The sequence below is a fragment of the Engystomops pustulosus genome, chromosome 5, assembly GCF_040894005.1.
Source record: "Engystomops pustulosus chromosome 5, aEngPut4.maternal, whole genome shotgun sequence".
NCBI lineage: Eukaryota > Metazoa > Chordata > Amphibia > Anura > Leptodactylidae > Engystomops > Engystomops pustulosus.
The window spans coordinates 181,941,812-181,964,808 of record NC_092415.1 but is presented as its reverse complement, the minus strand read 5'-3'; the positions used below and the strand labels follow the sequence as shown (position 1 = coordinate 181,964,808).

At 41.4% G+C, this 22,997-nt stretch overlaps 1 protein-coding gene across 10 annotated transcripts in view; it reads left to right on the top strand.

Annotated features, from left to right (window-relative positions):
- Positions 1-22,997, top strand: part of DIP2C (disco interacting protein 2 homolog C) — a 303,276-nt gene that overhangs the window by 243,333 nt on the left and 36,946 nt on the right. For all 10 annotated transcript variants that reach the window (XM_072153984.1, XM_072153986.1, XM_072153982.1 and 7 more), the window contains 5 exons: positions 538-618; positions 1,749-1,872; positions 3,676-3,797; positions 18,173-18,284; positions 21,930-22,039. In XM_072153984.1, coding sequence (XP_072010085.1) covers positions 538-618; positions 1,749-1,872; positions 3,676-3,797; positions 18,173-18,284; positions 21,930-22,039 — 549 coding nt within the window. The remainder of the gene's footprint in view (positions 1-537; positions 619-1,748; positions 1,873-3,675; positions 3,798-18,172; positions 18,285-21,929; positions 22,040-22,997) is intronic.

Genomic DNA, 22,997 nt, shown 5'->3' with positions numbered 1-22,997 from the left:
ATTGTTTTGGCAGTGTTCAGGAGTGACTCATAGAAACTAGAAAGGGAAGAAACAATGACCATTTCCAGACACGCGTGCATCACCGAACAAGCACAAATTACCCGCTCACTGCTTGACAACTACTCAAGAGCAGAGGCCTATACTTAAAGGGAACCTGCCATCAGCAATTAATCTAATAAACCACTACTAGTATATTGTCAGGCAGAATATCAATGTAATGAAGTCGTTGCAGTGCAACAATGCAGTGAAGACAGTAGGGATGTTGCGAGGGAACCAAGAGAGGTGAGTATTCTCAGCTCACCACAGTTTTGCGAGATATGTAAATCCTCTCGTTAATGCATTTGCTGATGATCACATGAGCCCAGTTTTATATTTTTAGTATGGTAAACCACCTCACCAGAATAAATAAAAGCGATACCAAATATTCTGCCATATTACATTGTGTTAATGTATTTTGATGTCATGGAGTACCATTGCATTGCTTTATGCTTGATTATTTTATGGTATATACAATGTGAGTCTCTTTTTGTTTTCTAGTTCTTATTCTTGTCTGAAGTTCTACAATGGAGAGCTCAAACAACTCCTGATCATGTGCTTTATACATTATTAAATTCTAGGGTAAGTTCTTCACCTCTTATGGGCCTCTAGTGACCCATTCAGTGTATCATATTTTGGCTTTTTGTTCCAGAAGATGTAACACAGTTGGCTTGGTAGCACAGTAAATTTAACAAACATAATAGTTCATCCCATGTTTTTAGTGGTTGTATGAGATTAGTTGGGTGGATATTCATGAAATGTGACACCTCGCGAGTGTGTGTTTGTTGTATAGCACATGCAGTGTGTCACATCCCTGCTGACATCTGGTGAGAAGAAATGCTTTTTTTATTTCTCAAGTCCTATTTTGTAGCAGGTGACTACACCCCTAATGCTGCTCCCATCTTGCTGCAGTTGGTTCTGCCTGAGGCAAGGGGCTCAACTTGATTCATTGCTGGAACACCCCTGTCCGTACCCCTTTTGTGTTCCTCTAGAAATCCTTATTCCCCTGATTTTTTTAATCAGAAAAAGAACATGCCATGTGGCTCTGTAGTACGATTTTACGAATAATTATGGAGGTGTCCAGCAACCAAACTGCTGGGATCAAAATGAGGTGCTCTCTAACCTACTACTACTCTTTTAGGTTTCAAATGTATCCACAATCCAGTCTGTCTTCATAAAACTATGGTGGGTTGTGGCATATTTATTATATGGACAAACCTGTAAGAGGGGACCCTCTTTTGTGGCTGTAACAGAAGCCACTTTTCATGGAAGGCTTTTTGCAAGCAAATTTGTTTTTATTCAACCCACAATATATTTGCTTCTTCAGTTGTTGTTGAGCAAGAAAGTGACTGTAATCATCCCCGGCTTGTTTGATCGCGCTTGGTGTTAGACACTTGCGTTACCATACATTGAAGAGCGAGCACGGTCACCCTGGAATAGGACAGTAACGTATTATAATTCCCTCCATAAATACATATTTGAGGATAGAATTCCGAAGTGTTAAGGATCCGGCAGTTAGATTGCCTCATGCTTTTGGTTCTTTGGAAGGTAAACTTTCTAAAGATTGGGATAGATCACTCTCTTATTTAGCAACCTACGGTAAGTCATGTCTTCTGCACATCAGACCTGAGATATAGCGTCTTTGATAAAATCTTCAAAATAGTCTTTCTTTTAAGGATATACAATAAATCTCACTGTATTTTTATTTGCAGGGAACAATAGCCAATTCTCTGACGTGCAGCCAGTTACATAAGCGGGCTGAGAAAATAGCAGTGATGTTAATGGAGAGGGGACACTTACAGGATGGAGATCACGTGGCTCTTGTGTATCCACCAGGTACAAAAAAAAATGTATATCTCTGGGATACGATCACAGATCATATATGTAGGATATGAATAGTACTGTGCTTTGCCTATATACATATACAAGATAGTTGTACTAGTAGTAGTCCTGTAATCTGTCCATATATATAGGATAATACTAGTAGTACTGTGCTGTGCATTGATCATATACTCGGGGTAAGAGAAGTAGTCCTGTGTTTTACTTATATGTGCAGGATAATACTGGTAGTACGGGGCAGTGTCCACATACACAGGGTAGTATTAGTCTTGTGCTCTGCCCAAATATACAGGATGATAATACTATGATGTGTCATATGCAAGTTTATCTGTTTAGTGTCTACATAAACAGCATAAGAGTATTAGTACCCTGCTATGCCCACATATACAGTATAGGAGTATTAGTTCTGTGCTATACCCATATATACAGGATAGGAGTATTAGTACTGTGCTGTGCCCACATATGCAGGATAGGAGTAATAGTACTGTGCTGTACCCATATATACGGGATAGGAGTAGTAGTACTGTGCTGTACCCAAATATACAGGATAGGAGTATTAGTACTGTGCTGTACCCATATATACTGGATAGAAGTATTAGTACTGTTCTGTATCCATATATACAGGATAGGAGTATTAGAAGTGTTCTGTACCCATATATACAGGATAGGAGTATTAGTACTGTTCTGTACCCATATATACAGGATAGGAGTATTAGTAGTGTTCTGTACCCATATATACAGGATAGGAGTATTAGTACTGTTCTGTACCCATATATACAGGATAGGAGTATTAGTAGTGTTCTGTACCCATATATACAGGATAGGAGTATTAGTAGTGTTCTGTACCCATATATACAGGATAGGAGTATTAGTAGTGTTCTGTACCCATATATACAGGATAGGAGTATTAGTACTGTTCTGTACCCATATATACAGGATAGGAGTATTAGTAGTGTTCTGTACCCATATATACAGGATAGGAGTATTAGTACTGTTCTGTACCCATATATACAGGATAGGAGTATTAGTAGTGTTCTGTACCCATATATACAGGATAGGAGTATTAGTACTGTGCTGTACCCATATATACAGGATAGGAGTATTAGTACTGTTCTGTACCCATATATACAGGATAGGAGTATTAGTAGTGTTCTGTACCCATATATACAGGATAGGAGTATTAGTACTGTGCTGTAGGACATGTCCTATCTTTTCCCGTATTACGGTGCCGTGGCCCATATCTTCCTATGGAGAGGGGCGGGGATGAGCGGCGCTCACCTCCTCCTCCTCTCCCCGCGCTGCCGTGTGCACGCCGTGCTACGGTGTGGCGGGCACACGGCAGTGTGCATGTAGCCTAAGAGTAGTAATAGTCTACAGTGCCTAAATGTGCAGGATAGGAGTAGTAATACTCTGCAGTGCCTACATATGCAGGATAAGGGTAGTAGCACTGTGCTATACCCATGTATGCAGAAAAAAACGGAATAGTTCACTACAATGTACTGTATGGGAGATTTGCTTGTACTTTTACATGTGTTAGATATACTTAATTCCTGGTAATCGGCTTGGCTTTACATCTTTGTTTTAAGAACAATGTTTTATTATTAGCGCAAAGTATCAAAAATCTCAAACTACTATGTAAAGTAGCCTCTAGATCACAAGATATGGGGCATCTTTTCAAGATATTTGTTTTACCTATAGACTAAAGGAAATGCATAAGTAACATTTGATTGATGATGTTAGTGGTGGGACTCGTATTTCTTTGTTAGTTACTGATGACTTTCTCTGATGCTCCTTTTGCAGGAATAGATCTGATTGCAGCATTTTATGGCTGTCTGTATGCTGGTTGTGTGCCAATAACAGTGCGACCTCCACACCCGCAGAACATTGCCACAACGCTGCCTACGGTGAAGATGATTGTTGAGGTAAGTTATTTGTCTTTTATCAGAGCCGTCATATTATGAACTATTGCAATAATTGTAATATAAACTAACGAGCCAATTGGTGAACATGATGCAGAATTTTTTTTTTAACCCCTTAAGGACGCAGCCTGTTTGCAGGTTAAGGCTCGCAACTTTTTTTGGAAATTTGACCAGTGTCTCTTCCTGTGGTAATAACTTTTCAACGCTTTAAGATATCTCTGTGATTTTGAGATTGTTTTCTCGTGAGACATTGTAGTTTATGTTAGTAGTGTCATTTCAGTGATCCGTTCCTTTTTTGGGGGGTAAAAATTCAAAAATTTTGGAAAAATTTGAAAAAAATAACTATTTTCAAAGTTTCAAATGTTATAATTTTTAGACAAAAAGTGATACCACAATTTTTTTTTGATAGAAACCTTTTGCCATTGGTCTTCTTTTTATATCCATTATTTGTTTTACGTTTCCATTTTTTTTATGGATGTGAGAAGGTTTGAAGTTTTAGTAGCAACTTCTCAGATTTTCTTGAAATTTGAAAAATGCGAACTTTTTGGTGATCAATTCAGTTTGGAAGTGCCCTATAAAGACTTATGTACTATATACCCCCACAAGTAACACCATTTTATGAAACTAACATCTCAACCTATTCAAATCAGCATTTAAGAAGTCTGTTAACCCTTTAATTATTTTTCCGGAAGCATATGAAAATGGAGTGGAAATTTTGAAGTTTCAATTTTTGATTTCAATCTTTCCAATTTAGCCCTAAAACGGATACATTCAGAAGGAATTTGAGGTAAATATATATTCCTAATTTCTTGCCCTGCTTCTTCCGAGTACGGCAATACCAGACATGTGGATGTCAGCTGCTGGTTCCCCGCACAGCGATGTCCAGAACAGAGTTAGCGATACTGGGAATTTGGAAGGCCAATTTGGCTGCAAATATTTTGTGGTGCCACAGTGTAATTGAAGAGCCCCTGAAGTAAAAGTACAATAGAAAACCCCCCAAAATGTCACCATTTCGGAAACTAGACCCCTCAAAGAATTTATCGGTGGTTGTGGTGAGCATTTTAACCCCCGACACGCTGGTCAAAATTGAATGCAAAGTAAATGGTGCAGAGTAAAAATTGTGTTTTTATCTCAAAAATGTCATTTTAGTGCCACATATACTGTGCCCAACCCATGCCACTTTAGACAAACACCCCAAAAATCATTCTGCGGGTTGTCCCGAGTACAGCAATACCACACATGTGCCAATAATTTACAGACTGGGCACACAGAAGGGATGAGAACGGAAGGAGTGAAATTTTGATTTTACAGCTCCGTTTTCACATGTTTGGATTTGGAGTGCCATGTCATGTTGGCAGGGCCCGTGAGGTGCCAGTGCAATAGAAACCCCCAATAAATGATACCATTACGGAAACTAGACCCCTCAAAGAATTTATCGGTGGTTGTGGTGAGCATTTTAACCCCCGACACGCTGGTCAAAATTAAATGCAAAGTAAATGGTGCAGAGTAAAAATTGCGTTTTTATCTCAAAAATGTCATTTTAGTGCCTCATATATTGTGCCCAACCCATGCCACTTTAGACAAACACCCCAAAAATCATTCTGCGGGTTGTCCCGAGTACGGCAATACCACACATGTGCCAATAATTTACAGACTGGGCACACAGAAGGGATGAGAAAGGAAGGAGTGAAATTTTGATTTTACAGCTCCGTTTTCACATGTTTGGATTTGGAGTGCCATGTCATGTTGGCAGGGCCCGTGAGGTGCCAGTGCAATAGAAACCCTCAATAAATGATACCATTACGGAAACTAGACCCCTCAAAGAATTTATCGGTGGTTGTGGTGAGCATTTTAACCCCCGACACGCTGGTCAAAATTAAATGCAAAGTAAATGGTGCAGAGTAAAAATTGCGTTTTTATCTCAAAAATGTCATTTTAGTGCGTCATATATTGTGCCCAACCCATGCCACTTTAGACAAACACCCCAAAAATCATTCTGCAGGTTGTCCTGAGTACAGCAATACCACACATGTGCCAATAATTTACAGACTGGGCACACGGCAGGGGTCAGGAATAAAGAAGCACAATTTAGGTTTTCAAGCTTCGTTTTCACTAGATTGGTAATGGGGGGTACCCCCGAGGTACCAGTACAATAGAAACCCCCAAGTAGTGAACCTATTTTGGAAAGGGCACCCCTCAAAGAATGTATGTAGGCTTGTATGAGCATTTTAACCCCCAACACGCTGGCCAAAATTGAGTGCAAAGTAAATGGTGCAGAGTAAAAATTGTGTTTTTATCTCAAAAATGTCATTTTAGTGCCTCATGTACTGTGCCCAACCCATGGCACTTTAGACAAACACCCCAAAAATCATTCTGCGGGTTGTCCCGAGTACGGCAATACCACACATGTGCCAATAATTTACAGGCTGGGCACACGGCAGGGGTCAGGAAGAAAGAAGCACAATTTAGGTTTTCAAGCTTCGTTTTCACTAGATTGTTAATGGGGGGTACCCCCGAGGTACCAGTACAATAGAAACCCCCAAGTAGTGAACCCATTTTGGAAAGGGCACCCCTCAAAGAATGTATGTAGGCTTGTATGAGCATTTTAACCCCTAAGGTGCTGGCTCAAATGTAATACAAAGTGAGTAGTGCAGAGAAACAATTGTATTGCAATTTATCAAATATGCCATTGAAGTGACAAAAGTATTTTGCCCAACTCATGCCACTGGGGAAAAACACATCAAAGATCATTCTGCGGGTTACCCCGGTTAGGGCAATACCCCATAGGAGGCAATAATCTGTAGAATGGAGACACGGCAGGGCTCAAAAGGGAATAACTTGTTGGAGCACAGACATTGTACATTTTTTTTTTTCTTTTTGGCATCATGAAAGATTTGTAGATGCCAATAGGGGCCAGTACAGTAGAAACCCCTAAGAACTGACCCTATTTTGGAAACTACACCCCTCCATGAATTAATCTAGGGGTATAGTTAGCATTTTAACCCCACAGGTGGACCCCTGAAAAAGTGCATAATGGATAGTGCATAGTAAAAAATATCCATTATGTCATTTTTTGCCCAGCTGCTGCCATGGGAGACAAACACCCTAAAAATCATGATGCATGTTTTCCCGGGTAAAGCATACGGGGCAGTAATCTACAGGCTGGGCACATGGCAGGGCTTAGAAGGGAAGGTGCGGCATGCGGCATGATGTATAAGCTGTGCGTCAAGGTAACAACAGGGTATTCTAAAAATCCAGGGATGTATGATAAATTCGGAAGCAATCTTTCATACATAACCCTGGTTTTTCTGGGCATGTCTCACAGTGATGAATGGTGTCCTTCCTAATGCCATTTTTGGAGCACACCCTGCACCTCTTTTGTGACCTTCCCTTGCTGGCTGTTTGGGGAACTACTCCTGGAAAGTGCTGCCCTGGTACAATACGTGATGTGGCCTCACTTCCAGATGTGCTAGCACTCCCCCCTTCCTGGTCTCCAAAAAGAAAGTACTTTATTACCTCCTCTTGAAATTCCAGGAAAGTTCCCCTCTGGCCGGCATATCGATGCAGCACATAAGCATTATACAATGCCATCTGCATGATGTGCACGGCCAGCTTCTTGTACCACACCCTCGACTTCCGCATGGCATTGTACGGCTGAAGCACCTGGTCAGACAAGTCCACCCCTCCCATGTATTTATTATAATCTAAAATACAGTCTGGCTTGGGGGTTTCTGTACTGGCACCTCGTACTGGGACAGGGGTGGTGGTGTGCTCATGTATTGTGGTTAATACAAGGACCTCTCTCTTGTCCTTGTACTTAACACACAATACAGAGTCGCTGCATAGTGCCCTGCTTTCGTGCCTTTTAAGTTTTTGCCCAAGCAGCGACTTAGGGAGACCTCTCTGATTTCTGCGTACAGTGCCGCATGCCGCAGTATTTCTGGAAGTGAGGCACTTGAACAGGGTGGTGCTGGTGTAGAAATTGTCCAGGTAGAGGTGGTAGCCCTGGTCCAGCAGTGGGTGCACTAAATCCCACACTATCTTCCCTGTAACACCCAGGAAGGGGGGGCATTCTGGGGGCACTATAGTGGAGTCCTTCCCTTCATATACCCTGAACTTGTATGTGTACCCTGATGAACTTTCGCACAGCTTATACATCTTCACACCATACCTTGCCCTCTTATTGGGCAGGTACTGGCGGAAGTGAAGTCTCCCTTTGAATTGTACCAGGGACTCGTCTATGCTCACATGTTTGGCGGGGGTATATGCCTGGGAAAACTTGGCACTAAAATGATCTAATATGGGCCTGACCTTAAATAACCGATCATAACTGGGGTCACCTCTGGGTGGGCACTGTGTGTTGTCAGTGTAGTGCAAAAACTTATGGATGGCTTCAAAGCGCATCCTGCTCATTGCCATGCGGAACATGGGGGTGTGGTACAGTATGTCTGTGCTCCAGTAGTCCCTGATTGAAGGCTTCTTTACTATCCCCATGAGGAGTATTATGCCCCAATACTTGTGCATCTCTGCTGCAGTGACAGGGGTCCACCTGTAGGGTTGTGCATAAAAGGATGTGGGGTTTTGGGCAATATGTTGTGCAGCGTAGAGATTTGTCTGAAATATAATAATATTCAGCAGCTCCTCATCAAAAAAAAACTTAAAAAAGTCCACAGCTCTGAGCCCTGTCGTGTCAAAGTTAATTCCAGGATGGCCCAAAAAGTCAGGGACCTGAGGGGTATAATTATCTGGGGCTACCCATGTGGGGTCAGTGGAAGCCCCAGACGCTTCTCCTGCAGAAGTCCCAGAAACTTCTCCTGCAGAAGTCCCAGGCACTTCTCCTGCAGAAGTCCCAGAAACTTCTCCTGCAGAAGTCCCAGGCACTTCTCCTGCAGAAGTCCCAGGCACTTCTCCTGCAGAAGTCCCTGGAACCCTACGGCGCCTTCTTGGGGGTCCTTCCAGGTCACTGGAAGATGAGCAGGAGGATGATGATAAGTAAAAGGGACCATCATCCCCACTAGCTGACTCGGTGTCAGAGGCAAGCATGTTATATGCCTCCAACACGGTGTACGTCTTCTGAGACATTGCACACAAAAAAAATATAGAACTAGAAAAATTAGATAATGTGCACCAAACTACACGGATAAACCGTCTAGCAGGCACACAAAAAAAAAATATAATGCACACCAAACTACACGGACAAGCCGCACAGATGGCACACACAAAAAATAATGTGCACTAAACTACACGGACAAGCCGCACAGATAGCACACAAAAAAAAAAAGATAATGCGCACCAAACTACACGGACAAGCCGCACAGATGGCACACACCAAAAATAATGCGCACTAAGCTACACGGACAAGCCGCACAGATAGCACACAAAAAAAATAATGCGCACTAAACTACACGGACAAGCCGCACAGATAGCACACAAAAAAAAGATAATGCACACCAAACCACACGGACAAGCCGCACAGATGGCACACAAAAAATAATGTGCACTAAACTACACGGACAAGCCGCACAGATAGCACACAAAAAAAAAAGATAATGCGCACCAAACTACACGGACAAGCCGCACAGATGGCACACACAAAAAATAATGCGCACTAAGCTACACGGACAAGCCGCACAGATGGCACACACAAAAAATAATGCGCACTAAGCTACACGGACAAGCCGCACAGATAGCACACAAAAAAAAAAGATAATGCACACCAAACCACACGGACCAGCCGCACAGATGGCACACAAAAAATAATGCGCACTAAACTACACGGACAAGCCGCACAGATAGCTCACAAAAAAAATAATGCGCACTAAACTACACGGACAAGCCGCACAGATAGCACACAAAAAAAATAATGTGCACTAAACTACACGGACAAGCCGCACAGATAGCACACACAAAAAAAAAGGTAATGCACACCAAACTACACGGACAAGCCGCACAGATAGCACACACAAAAAAAAAGATAATGCGCACTAAACTACACGGACAAGCCGCACAGATAGCACACAAAAAAAATAATGCGCACTAAACTACACGGACAAGCCGCACAGATAGCACACAAAAAAAAAGATAATGCACACCAAACCACACGGACCAGCCGCACAGATGGCACACACAAAAAGTAGCTACGGGTACACCTACGGCGCTAAAAAAACCTATGTGCACCACGCAAAAAGGCGCTACAAATGCACCTAGCTTGCCCTAAGACAAACTAACTACCGCTAAGACTGCTAAAAGATTCTGTGCAGCGCTATTCACACGGCGCACTGAAAAGTGCGTCCAGTGCAGAACAACGCTAACACAGCGCACTGAAAAGTGCGTTTGGGTTCAGAAGGGACAGACAGGGAAAAACGGAAGACACGTGGGATCACACAAGGCGATCACACAGGGAACACACAGGACACAGGAAAAAACAGATAGGGATGGGAATTTGTAGGGAACAATAGGGATCAGATAAGGATCAGAACACTATTTATAGTGTAAAAGTGTATTTTGGTGCACACAGTAACGCTCTCTCCTCTCTCCAGCGATACCAAACCAAAATGGTGCCGCTGGAGGAAGAGGAAAGGGCTAAAACCAAGTTTTTTAGCCTAAAATCGCCGTAATTGGCCAGTCAGGTTTGACTGGCCAATCACGGCGATCGGCTGGCGGGACCGATTTGATTGGTCGGGTGACAGAGACAGGAACTCCTCCTGCCTCTGTCACCCAAATCTCATCCGCGACATGGTGACAATTCTAAAATAGTATGTGCTAATCGTCGGAAGCTGCGCAGTACAGCTACGGCGCGGAGCGCTAAGGGGTTAATCAGATATTTGTTATGTTGTTTTGTAAACAGTTTAAAACCAAAACAACCCAACATACAATTTTTATTGATGGCTTATACACAGATATCAAAATCTGATTGGTGAAGGACTGATACCCAGCCCCACAACTTTGGCTCATATCAATTAAAGGAAACCTGTCATCAGAAATTGGCCTACTAAACTATGACTAGTATGTTGTCAACCAGCTGAACAGCTTTTAGATCATGTTTCTTTCGTGGCCCAGCTTGGTGGCATCATCAAGAAAATCAACTTTGAATTGAGATGTTAATTGGTTGTATAAAGTTAGGGAGGTGGAGAGTTTAACACTGATGTCAAGCTCTCCCTGCCTATGAACACCTCCACCTATGTGATTGACATCATGCATAGGAGATCAGGTCAATGACCTCCTTAGATGCAGGACTTTCAATGAAGGGGGAGTTCTAAGGTAAGGAGAGCTTGACTTTAATGTTAAACTCAGGTGTTAACTGGTTGTTTAAAGTCAGGGAGGTGGAAAGTTTAACACATTTACATCGTGCGCCACACTTCAGCAGATCTGGTTAATGATGTCCGTGGACTCAGGACTACAAATTACAATGAAGGAAGTGTTCTTAGGCAGGGGAAGCTTGACTTTGGTGTTAAACTCTTGTAGTATGCTTGATAACATACTGATAGTGGTTTATTTGGGCAATTTGTGATGACGGGTTCACTTTAGGTTCGTTAATAACAAAGCCATCTTCTTCCGTCTTTGTGTAGTGTTGGGCTCTGACAGCTGATTAGTGGTAGTGGTTTATTTGGGCAATTTCTGATGGCGGGTTAGCTTTAGATTCGATAATAACAAAGCCATCTTCTTCCGTCTTTGTTTAGTGTTGGGCTCTGACAGCTGATTAGTCTGGGGCTATATGTGAGCCCACTAATGATCACATCCAGAGGTCATCATTAAACATTTGCTTGAATCATTTTTATTCTATTAAAAGACCTCCATCAGAGAGGAGAGAAATAACAGTACTCTGGCAGCCCAAATGTACTCTTCCAGAGCAGGTCGCATGAAAGTTCACCCGACAAGGTCTCTGTGTACGGATCCTCACTCCACAAGGAAAAACATATGGAAACCAGCATCCGGCCTTAGGCTTGTTCCATTGGGGCACATTTACTTACCCGGTCCTGTCGCGATCCCGTGGTGCGTTGTCCGACAGGGATTCGGGTCCGCCACGATTCACTAAGATTGTGCGCCCGATTTCCTGCATCAGTCGCTTGTGCGCCGAAGTCCGACTGAGTTCACCTTCTTCTTCCTGGTGCATGTGAGTGCTTGATCTTGCGACACAATTCCGTTTTTAAATTCTGCGGTTTATCCAAATCAGTTGTGTTGTCTGACGGCCCGCATCTCCGATCTCTGTCGCATGTAAGCCGGCACCGATGCGCCACAATCCGATGGCATGTGTGCCAAAAACGAGGTAATTCAGCGCAAAACGGAAAAATTATGGAAACCCGCCGAAAGTGCAGTGTTCGGACCCTTTGTAAATGTGCCCCATTGTTTTCATTTAATTTCAGAATGTTTCAAATATAGTCTACTAACCAACACGTTTTGTATGTCTATGAGTAAGGGTACATTCACACGCTGTGTGCCGTGTGCTGGAGGTGAGGAGGAGGTGACCCCTCCTCCCTCCATAGGAAATAGCGGCACACGGCCGCACATCCGCCGAAAGATAGAGCTTTCCGAAAAAATATCACATTTTTTTTATTTTTATTTTGTGTGTCTGAAACTTAACCTGTGTGTTTTACATGCTTATATGTAGTCCTGGCTCAGACGATGAAGCAAATTCCTAAAAGGGGTCAATAAAGTTGTATTGTATTGTATTTTAATCTGAACATGCCTATGGTTGTATGTTGGATCACATATGTTCTTTAGGCCTCTTGCCCATAAGCAAGTGCAGTCGGTGAGAATTGCCCCATGCGAGGAAGGGATCTCCCAACCCAACTTCTGATCACTGAAGCTTTAGGGTGAAGACACACATGGCGTTTTTGGGCCGTTTTTGGGCCGTTTTTACTAAGTGCGTTTTCAGATCGTTAAAAACGCATGCGTTAAAAAACGCATCCGTTTTTTAAAAACGCATGCGTTTTTTGAAAACGCATGCGTTTTTGTCCGTTTTTCCGAAATTGCGCAACGAAAAACGGACAAAAACGCATGCGTTTTTAAAAAACGGATGCGTTTTTTAACGCATGCGTTTTTAACGATCTGAAAACGCACTTAGTAAAAACGGCCCAAAAACGGCCCAAAAACGCCATGTGTGTCTTCACCCTTATACTATTCCAGAGCACCCTGGCACTGCCAATGTAGGGACCATATAGCATCCAGATGAGCCATAGCATCTAAGGGGTTATAGAGGGAATAAGACCCCTCTGTGAGGCAACGGAAGCCCACAACTGTGTTTGAGTCATTACTTGGCAGCTGACGATCCTAAAGGAAACTCTAAGGTCTTCCGAAGTGCAACATACATTTATAAAATTGGGTAATATGATGCAATACAATCTAAAACAATAATTCTGTTTTTGAACAAATTGTCATCAAAATCGATCAAAAAGACTTACTTTGCCCTAAAACGGCACTGATTACAAACGTCAGGGCGCGTTCACACGTTGCGCTTTGGTTGTGTATTCATTGCGTTTTAAAACGCATTACAACTGCTTGAGATGAGGTGATTTGCCTAATTACATTACTGTTAACGTTTCTGTTTACAAAACGCATTGTAAACACCTCTCCTCAGCTGTTGTAATGCATTTCAAACGCAATGAAGACGCAGGACAAAACGCAATGTGTGAACGCGCCTTCAGGTGTACAAAACCAAAGTGGGAAAGCAGCAATGCACAAAAAGATATACAAGTAATTTTTATTGCGCAAAAGTCTTTCCTCCGCAGTGCTTTCTTCTGAGCTCATGTCATCAGGTGGAGCTTGTATTCTAGGCAGGTGTTCTGTGTCTAACTCTGTGCATTGTATTCATTATCTGTACACATTACTAGTAATTCATCTTAATTACCTTTTAAGTAATGCGAATCATTATTTTATAACTTTCGGGTGAAATTGATTTCCATAGGATTCTCCGATGTCATGCTTGTTAATTGTTCAGGCTTCAATCATCCACATCAGAAGTGTTTGTGGTGGGAAACTGCACATTAATTATAGTCACTTAGATTATCTCCGTACTTCTTTGTATGTGCCATGTGCAGATGTAGAAGGATCCCACCGAAGGGATGAATGTCAGCAGGTGACAATGTAGGATGTTCTCTATGAGGATGCGTTCACACGTTGCGTTTCGTTTGCGTTAAACGCATGCGTTTTCCAAGAGCTGAAGAGGAGATTTGCCTAATTCCATTGTTAACATTGTTTAAATTTACATTGTTAACAAAATGGTAACACATGCGTTAACGCATGCAGGCAATGTTGACAACAATGTAATTGGGCAAATCTCTTCTTCAGCTGTTTGAAGACTCATTTGCGTTAAAAGGAAACAAAACGCAGCGTGTGAACGCAGCCTTAGGGTGATTCCACACATGGCGTTTTGAACCCGTTTTTGGTCCATTTTTAAGCAGTCCTTTAAAAACTACATGCGTTAAAAAACCCATGCGTTTTTTTAAAACGCATCCATTTTTAATTAAGATAATTGGTAAAACCTGTCAAAAACTGATGCGTTTTTTAACGGACTTCTTAAAAACAGACCAAAACCGGGTTCAAAACGCCATGTGTGACATCACCCTATGGGTGGTGGCACACGTGGCGTTTTTTGGGCCGTTTTTAAGCAGTCAGTTAAAAAACGCATGTATTTTTAAAACGCGTACGTTTTTTAACGGACTGCTTAAAAACGGCCCAAAAATGGGTTCAAAACGCCACGTGTGCCGGCCTTAGGTCACTTGTTTGCTTTTTCAGATGCTGTTTTTGAAGCATGGATTGTAATGGGTGAGGAGTTATCATTGTGCTACTTCTCCCCTATTTTCTCTCCACTCCTGGTTTGGGAATAAAAAACTGCATCTGAAAAACTGAACGTGTGGACGCACCCTTAACCGACAAGCTAATACACTGAACTGACATGTAAACAATAGCATATTGTACTACTAGAAAATGCTGGAGATGAGGCTCTTTCATGTCAAGGTGACTTAGTCCAAAGTAATTGACATAAAAGGGTATTTTATTTTTCTCATTGAATATAGCATTTAAAGTATGCCGAGCACATCATAAATTGGGGACCGTAAGCATATTACAGAGCAGGAGGGTCTGAGCAGATTGGACATAGTGTCCTATGTGCAGGTAGCATGTTATAGAGCGGGATGAGCTAAGCAGATTTTACTTCCCATCTGTAGGTAACATGTTGTAGAGCAGTAGTAGATAGGATACTATATACAATCTGCTTATCTGCAGACTGTATGTTATAGAGCAGGAGAAGATAAGCAGATTGTACCTAGTGTCCTATCTGCAGGAGGCATGTTGCTGAGCAGATTGCATATAGTCCAATTTGCAGGCAGCATGTTACAGAGCAGGAGGAGTTAAGCAGATTGTACATAGTGTCCTATGTGCAGGAAGCATGTTATAGAGCAGGAGGAGTTAAGCAGATTGTACATAGTGTCCTATGTGCAGGAAGCATGTTATAGAGCAGGAGGAGTTAAGCAGATTGTACATAGTGTCCTATGTGCAAGAATCATGTTATAGAGCAGGAGGAGTTAAGCAGATTGTACATAGTGTCCTATTTGCAGGAAGCATGTTATTGAGCAGGGAAAGTTGAGAAGATTGTGTCCTATGTACAATGTTACGGAGAAAGAGAAGTTGAGAAGATTGTACATGACAGGCAGCATGTTATACAGCAGGAGGAGCTGAGAAGATCCTACATGGGGTTCTATCTGCAGGCAGCATGTTATAGAGCAGAAGGAGCTGAACTAATAGCACATGTTTTGTGCAGGCTGCATGTTTTAAAGTAGGAGGAGCTGATTCGACTGTAGGTGATGTCTTGGCGGAGTCCAGTGGGTGGTCCTAATTAGTCATTGATAACCTCTCTAAGGCCACACAGCTGACTATAAGGACTAGAGTAACTTGACCAGGTCATCATTAGTAACTAAGTCCATAGTCTTTCAATACTTGAATCAGTACTCCTGCAGAAAGGGTGGTTTTCCACTGTTAAACCGGATTTATAATAATATCTATTGATTCAACAATGGAAAACCACGCTTTCTGCAGGAGTTATTTGTGTAGACACTTTACCTGTGCAGTTACCTGCATAGTGTGCAAGAGGCTCCAGATTGAGGATTTGTGGTGCCGCTCTTCAAGAAACATGCACTGCCCAACAGAGTGCACCAACCTTTTTTTTTGCTGCGCCTTTGTCATGGGGTATGCAACACATTTCTGCCGGACTTTGCATGACAAATGTGGCACACGGTCTGACTCAACACCGGAACGCCCCCTTCATTGACGAAATTTGTGTCGCGTGAAGTATAGTGCAGCCCGCACCACGTGTGACACATATGTGGCGTGGCCACTTCTTAAAAAGTCTGACAGAAAACTGGCGCAAGGACCTTAGTAAATGTCCCCCTTTGTGTGCGTTACTAGACAGCTTTAAAAAGGATCTAGAAAGAGGGCTGGCCTTAGAGGCGTCTTCCATCAGGGCAGATGTTATGGTGGTTCGTCCTGGCATTGCTCACTCACACAGTAATACATTACATCCCAGTGATAGGTATATGACAGCAGAACTTCAGATCGATAAATCCTTGCAGTGAAGTTTGATCTCAGGCCAAAGTAGTCCTCTAAGCAAATCATAAATGATCATCTGTCACCGCAGCTTTGTCCTTGGCAAACATTCAGGCAAACACTAATAGTCTTCTCCTGAGACCACGTCTACTTGTGCAGGTTATATGTCATATTATCTGTGCCCCTCACCCAGAACTCTCACTCACTGATTGTTTTCTATTAGATAATTACATCTACATTACTTTTTGGACCCCAGTTGTCCTATAAATGATCTGCAGCCATATCATAGAGCAATGTAGTGGCAGGAAAAACAGTTTTCTTACTATAATCTTAATTAAAGAGAACCTGTGACCAGGGTTTACCCCACTAAACTAGCAGCCCCCTCAGGTCAGGGATGAAATGTCCTTTCTAGAATTCCCTCTATCGGGGGCATCTGAGGTGACCCCGATACTCTGCTATGTTTTATTAAATTTTTTTGTTTGTTCCCAGGAAATGGGCAAACGGTTAGCTTCTAATTTAGCATATTGCCCATCACATACCTATTCATATTTTTTTTCGAATTTTTTAAAAAGACTACATTTTTGTAAAAAAAATCACATTTAGATGTAGAATAAGATTTATTATCAGGCCTACATAATACATTGTTTTCCTTACACTGAAGCTTCCATATATCAGAAACTTCCATATAGAAAACTTTTACTGCCTCCATGCACCACCAATGAGGTTAGTTGAGCCTCTTGCCACAGGTAGCACATTCTGCAGCAAGACGGGGGTTGGATCAGGGGTGCTGTCACCTGCTAAAATCAGGGGACGGATTAAGACTGCCATGTGCCCTGGGTTGTATGAATATTATAGCCCCTACAAGTCTGTGATCACTTCCGCAATTTATGTACTAGAATCAGCTTCTTGGGGAATGGATGATATTTTCCTTTCTACTGACTCTCATTCTGGGGTTTCCGAACCTTTGGAGGACCTTCAAAGGTCATGAAATGGCTCCTGTGTAAAGAAAGCAGAAAGAGATGAACGAGTATTTCATGGGTGAAGGCTTTTCTCAGTATCAAATTTGGTTGGTGGTTTGCCCATATTATAATCCACTACTGGCTACAATCACAGCCAATGTCTCCATTGGTGTGAGACACTGCATGGAGAACCTACCAAACCAATAACCTCATGTATGATTACTACCTTATTTTTCGGACTATAAGGTGCACCGGATTATAAGGCGCACCATCATTAAATACCTGCTAAAACGTCTAGGTTCATATATAAGGTGCACCGGCTTATAAGGCGCACCTAATTATAAGGATGAATGACCAGCAGGTGGCAGACCTGTGCACAGTTCAAGGCAGCTGTTGTCTGTAAGTACGGTTCATATATAAGGCGCACTGGAGTATAAGGCGCACCTTTAATTTCTGAGAAAATCAAAGGATTGTTTTGTGCGTCTTATAGTCCGAAAAATACGGTAAATGTGAAAGCTAGCGGGGGTGTTCTATAGCTCTCTTCTGCCAGCAGAACATTTAGGTTCACCCCTCTCTACACTTAACAGATTAGCTGGTCCATGCGGATAAGTACTCGTTTACTTTGGGTTGATGAGATTTCAATGTGTTGGCAAGTTCCGGATCATCTCCTTCTGATTACAATTCCAGACTTCTACCACATAGTGTTTATTACTCAAAAGACAAAATATTAGTTACGTGTCATTCATCCAAGTTGTATTGAAGAAGAATGTCCTGGTTGCAGTAACCCCCGAGGAGAGAAGAATTTTTCTAAACCTGTTCTGTTTGGAATCGTGGAGCGGACATAATTATTTCCTCATTCTCTTCCTCCTTGTCTCCCAGGTGAGTCGTTCTGCCTGTTTAATGACCACGCAACTCATTTGTAAACTGTTACGGTCAAGGGAAGCAGCAGCCGCCGTGGATATTAGAACGTGGCCTCCGATCCTGGATACCGGTGAGAATTTACTATATCTTCTCTACATAGTAAAGGGATACCTTTCATATTTTTTTTATCTGTCTGTGAATCCTGTAGTAAATATTAAAAATGAATGTGATGGACATCTTGGAAAATTCATGGGGGATAAATGAATATTTACTGTTTCAAGGAAGGAAATATCTTGGTTCATAAGGAAACTTCGAACTTTTTGTTAAAAAAATGTAATTTGTGGTGTATTAGGGTATATTCACATGTTCCAGATTGTGATGCAGAAAAAAAAAATGTGTAAACTGGCACAAAATATGCATGTTATGTATTTTCTATTTGGATTTGTGTATTGTGTACAGACAATTTTTTTCCTGAAATTGTAGGTAAGTCGGAACAGGTATGTTTAGTAAGTGGAAATCCAAATTAAAAAATTTTTTGTCCCGGTGAAAAATAGATTTTCAACATTTGGGTTGTCATAGGAATAAGTAACCTATAAAGGTTTAATGCCGACAAGTTTTATAGTTGATCATCACAGCCTGTAAATTACCAGCATCCAGAGAGTATCACCAAAGGTTACAGTGGACAGAGATGTTTTTATCTATGAGTTGTCTGTAGATCAGGTGTCCTTAAAGTGTAACTGTAAAGTTATAATGATTTTATCAAATTATAAAATGTGATTCCACTTTAAAAAGAAACAGAATCATGCCCATATTGTGCCGCTTGCCCTTTTCTTCCCACAGTTATGGCGTTTTCTGTTATGAAAGGGTTCCTGTACTTGCCCTAAAGTTGAGTCCGATTAAATCTGCCCACAGATCCCATGATGCCTTAAATTAATTAAATTCATTTAGATTCCCACAAGTAAATTCACTGAACACTGTACACTGCACATACAGGATGTATTTGGCAGCCTGGCAGCTTCCATCACATGGAGGAAAATGTAATAAGTGGAAGAAATTATAAGTAAAACCGTTACATGCACTCTATAGCATGTTCTATATAAGCACTAAGGGTTAATAGCTTATCTGTAGAAAGCTGATACTGTTGAGTACAAGATGGAAGAGGGGAGCAGCATGAGGTGCGTAGAGAGACACAGAAAGTTCTGTAGAATCACAGACTGGATAGGGTAGGTAGGGACTATCAGGGGAGATCTTGTACCTCTCTATTCTGTGCAGGAGACATCTGTATCCATAGTCCTGAACACATCCAGCTCTTCTACATACATAGAGAGAGTACAGTCACATGACCTCCTCCTCTATGAGCAGGTTGCAGCAGGCCCTCCCCTCCTAGGAGTCCATAGATTTTGTTTACAGGAGGGACTCCAGGGCTTGTCAGCACAGGCAGAGGAAGGAACTACTTCAGCACTGAGATGATCTGAGGGGTATAACAAAGAAACCGATGGATATAAGTAACAAAGATAATACGCATCTTTTACTGTATCTTTAATACTAAGCTCCAAAGAAATAGGTTTATTCTGTAGTTTGTTGGCGATGTGTGATAGCTTTACTGATTCCTGACACCCAACTTACAGATGACTACAAACAGGTAACTGGTAATTTACTGAACTTTAGCCCCAGACTTCAATGGTCAACATAGGAGTTATGAAAAGTTTCTGAGATGAAAATGTATTGTTAATCGTATGACAGACCAAAATTTTGAAAGTCCTATTGCCAGAGGGATGAAAAATTCTTTGTGTTGAGTAACACTTACAAAATACATCAGTGCCGACTTACATACAGAGTCAACTTAAAGGGGTTTTTGGGTTTAAAAAAATGTATTTATCTGGCCAGGGGGGGACTAAGAAAACAAAAAATGACTTATGCTCCCCTTCTCCAGCGCTCCCATTGTCCCACGCCGCCGCCCATTGGTGCTGTGCCAATGTTTGTATACAGAGGCAGACACGCCCACCCTTCCACTGCCGCGTCCTGGACATGGCATTAAATTCAATGTTGTATCTGCGACCGGAAGTAGTCATATCAAAGCGTCTGCCTCTGTAAACAAACAGCGGCATGGCACCAACTGGTGGCGCGAAGATGGGACCACCAGAGAAGGTAAGCATAAGTTCTTTTTTTTTTTTTTCTTAGCCACCCTGGCTGGATATATATATATATATATATATATATATATATATATATATATATATATATATATATAATTTTTAAACCTGAACGACCCCTTTAAGAACAAACTTCAAGAACCTATCTTTTAAGTAACCCTGGGACTAACTGTATACCCAAATATTTTGCACATTTAATAGCTACTTCACCTACATATGAAGTCTGAATTATTTACTAAAATTCTGATAATATTTGAAGGGAGATGAGAAGTGACCTCAAACACTATCTCCCTTTTCTGCAATTATTTGAAAATGTGCGTTCTTGTTAGGGGGCTGGAGGGGGGGGCAATAATATTATACCATAGAATGTGCATTAGTAATTCTTTTCACTGTCCCAATAGTCCCGTATGTACAAATATAATTATACTGCAGCAATTGGTAAAATCGCCTTTAACTGTGCTCCTCCTGCCCTGGGCTGTAGGTCATCTTTACAGAAGCAGCTGGAGACGAATTAATGAAAAGGCCACTGCTCCGGAATCAGTTTAAACATCTCTGTAATGATATTTTACAGTTGTGGTTTCTATCCACTTCATTATTAGACTAATTCTGGAAACAGCTTGTTTGTTCAGCCTGGCGCTATAGTAGCTCACATTGGTGCAGGATACGGGCAAGTTTATCTGTACACTGCTGCACTCAAGTATATAACTATATGAACGAAGCCTTGTAGGGGTTGTCCCAGAACCTTTCACCTATACATGGGGTTTCATGATCCTGTTGTCAGTCCATGGGACAGTAGACCAAGTCTTTAACACAACTCCTCCTATGAACGTAGCGTTATAGGAGTTGTCCAAGAATCACAACTTCTTACCTATCCATGGTGTCTCGTGAGTCTCTCATCAGTCCATCATACAGTAAACTAAGAATTTGGGACATTTCCTCCTTCCTTATATCTATACAGTCTTGCTACATACATATATATAAGAGGAAGCAAGTCGGTACATAGTTAATCCTCTTCCCCCTTTAGACCTGATTTCTTGTAACGGATTTATAAAATACATCAAGTATACAGTTTTTTTTTTTTTGTTAAGATAGATCTTTCTAGAAGAGCATTTTTTGTGCAACTTTGGGTGGTAGTGTCAAACTAACCAAAGGCCATAGCTTGCAAAAGTTCAAAATGGCTGACTTGGAACCCTGTGGTGCGGTTGGCATTACGGGGTCTCCGAGCATAGTTAAATCTTGAAGGTCTTTTAATGTGTCGGAAAAGCAAGTGCTTTGTTCCTTACTCCACCAAAGGAGCCAATAGCATTTAAAGAACACATGGAGGATGAGTTTCTGCATCTGACATCTTCTCTCTTCCACAACCTGCTGGAGAACCAGCATTTCTACCACTTTGTTTGCATCCCCCCTGTACAATTAAGTACCACCTGCTATCAATAGATCATCATAATTCGATGAAGGTTTATAACAACATAGCAAATTCCTCTTTTTTTATTTTTTGTAAGTTTTGTATGTTAATTGGTTGGAAATCTGAAGGAAGACTTGCTCTGAATGGCTTTAAACTTCATGTATTTTGCTGACTTATTTTGACTTGGTTCAAAAAGTTTTTCTCTCCCCTTTTTAAGATGATTTGCCAAAGAAAAGACCATCCCAAATTTACAAACCCTCAGACCCGGAGACATTGGCTTACCTTGATTTTAGTGTATCTACAACTGGAATGCTTGCTGGGGTGAAGGTAGGTCCAGATATTCTATGTATGTGTGACCTCCAAATCCTATATCATGATTATGGACAGCCTAGGTGGGATTGATAACCTTGTGAAAGTAATTTATTCATGTGTCCAAAAATGGAGCACATTTTACAACTAGTATTACTTATGCATCTGACATAAGTAATTATAAATAACAGATTCTTACAGCATTGCTGCATTGTACGTTTTCTACATTCATCGTAAACTAACAAGCAAAATATTGGCTCCGGCCACCAATGGTCTGACTCCACTCTGTATATATGATGGTCTCTTAGGACGCCAAAATGCTTGTAAAATATTACAACTTTTGGGAAAAACATTTCTGTCAATTGATTGCAATGAAGTAGCTGAGTTTTTGTCAAATGGCCTACATTTACTTTCTCGGAAAAGGAATTGTACTGCGAACGGATCCAAAGGCATTTATAGATTGCACTAACAAGCTGTAATTTCCAACTCAAGCGACCAGTGTAGTAAAAATGTCCCTGTGTATCATAAAGATTTAATGGCTCATACGCTGCGGCCAAGTCATCATTTTCAGTTCATTAGAAACATATTTAACATTGAAATAAAGCCTCGGCCTAGATTTATCACGATGCCCGTTTTGTAATTTGCAGCAGTTGCAACTCTTCCGTTGCCAATCTCTTCTGTCTCTAGTTTGTAATCACTGATGTACTTGATTTACTAATAGCCTAACATTTGAGGGGTTATAAAGTAATAATAACTTGACCTTGGTGAGTATATACATCTTAGCAACCAAATACACTTAAAAAACAAAAATGTGTTTTGAGTATACAGCGCCAAGGCACAACTATGTGTCGCCATGGCTACAGACTACAGTCAACAACTATGTAGTCTGATCCTCCTTTCATGTGTTGCTACTTTATATTTCTACCTGGCAATTTTGTCTTTACTTTTGCCTTTTTTTTTCGAAATTACAGAAATT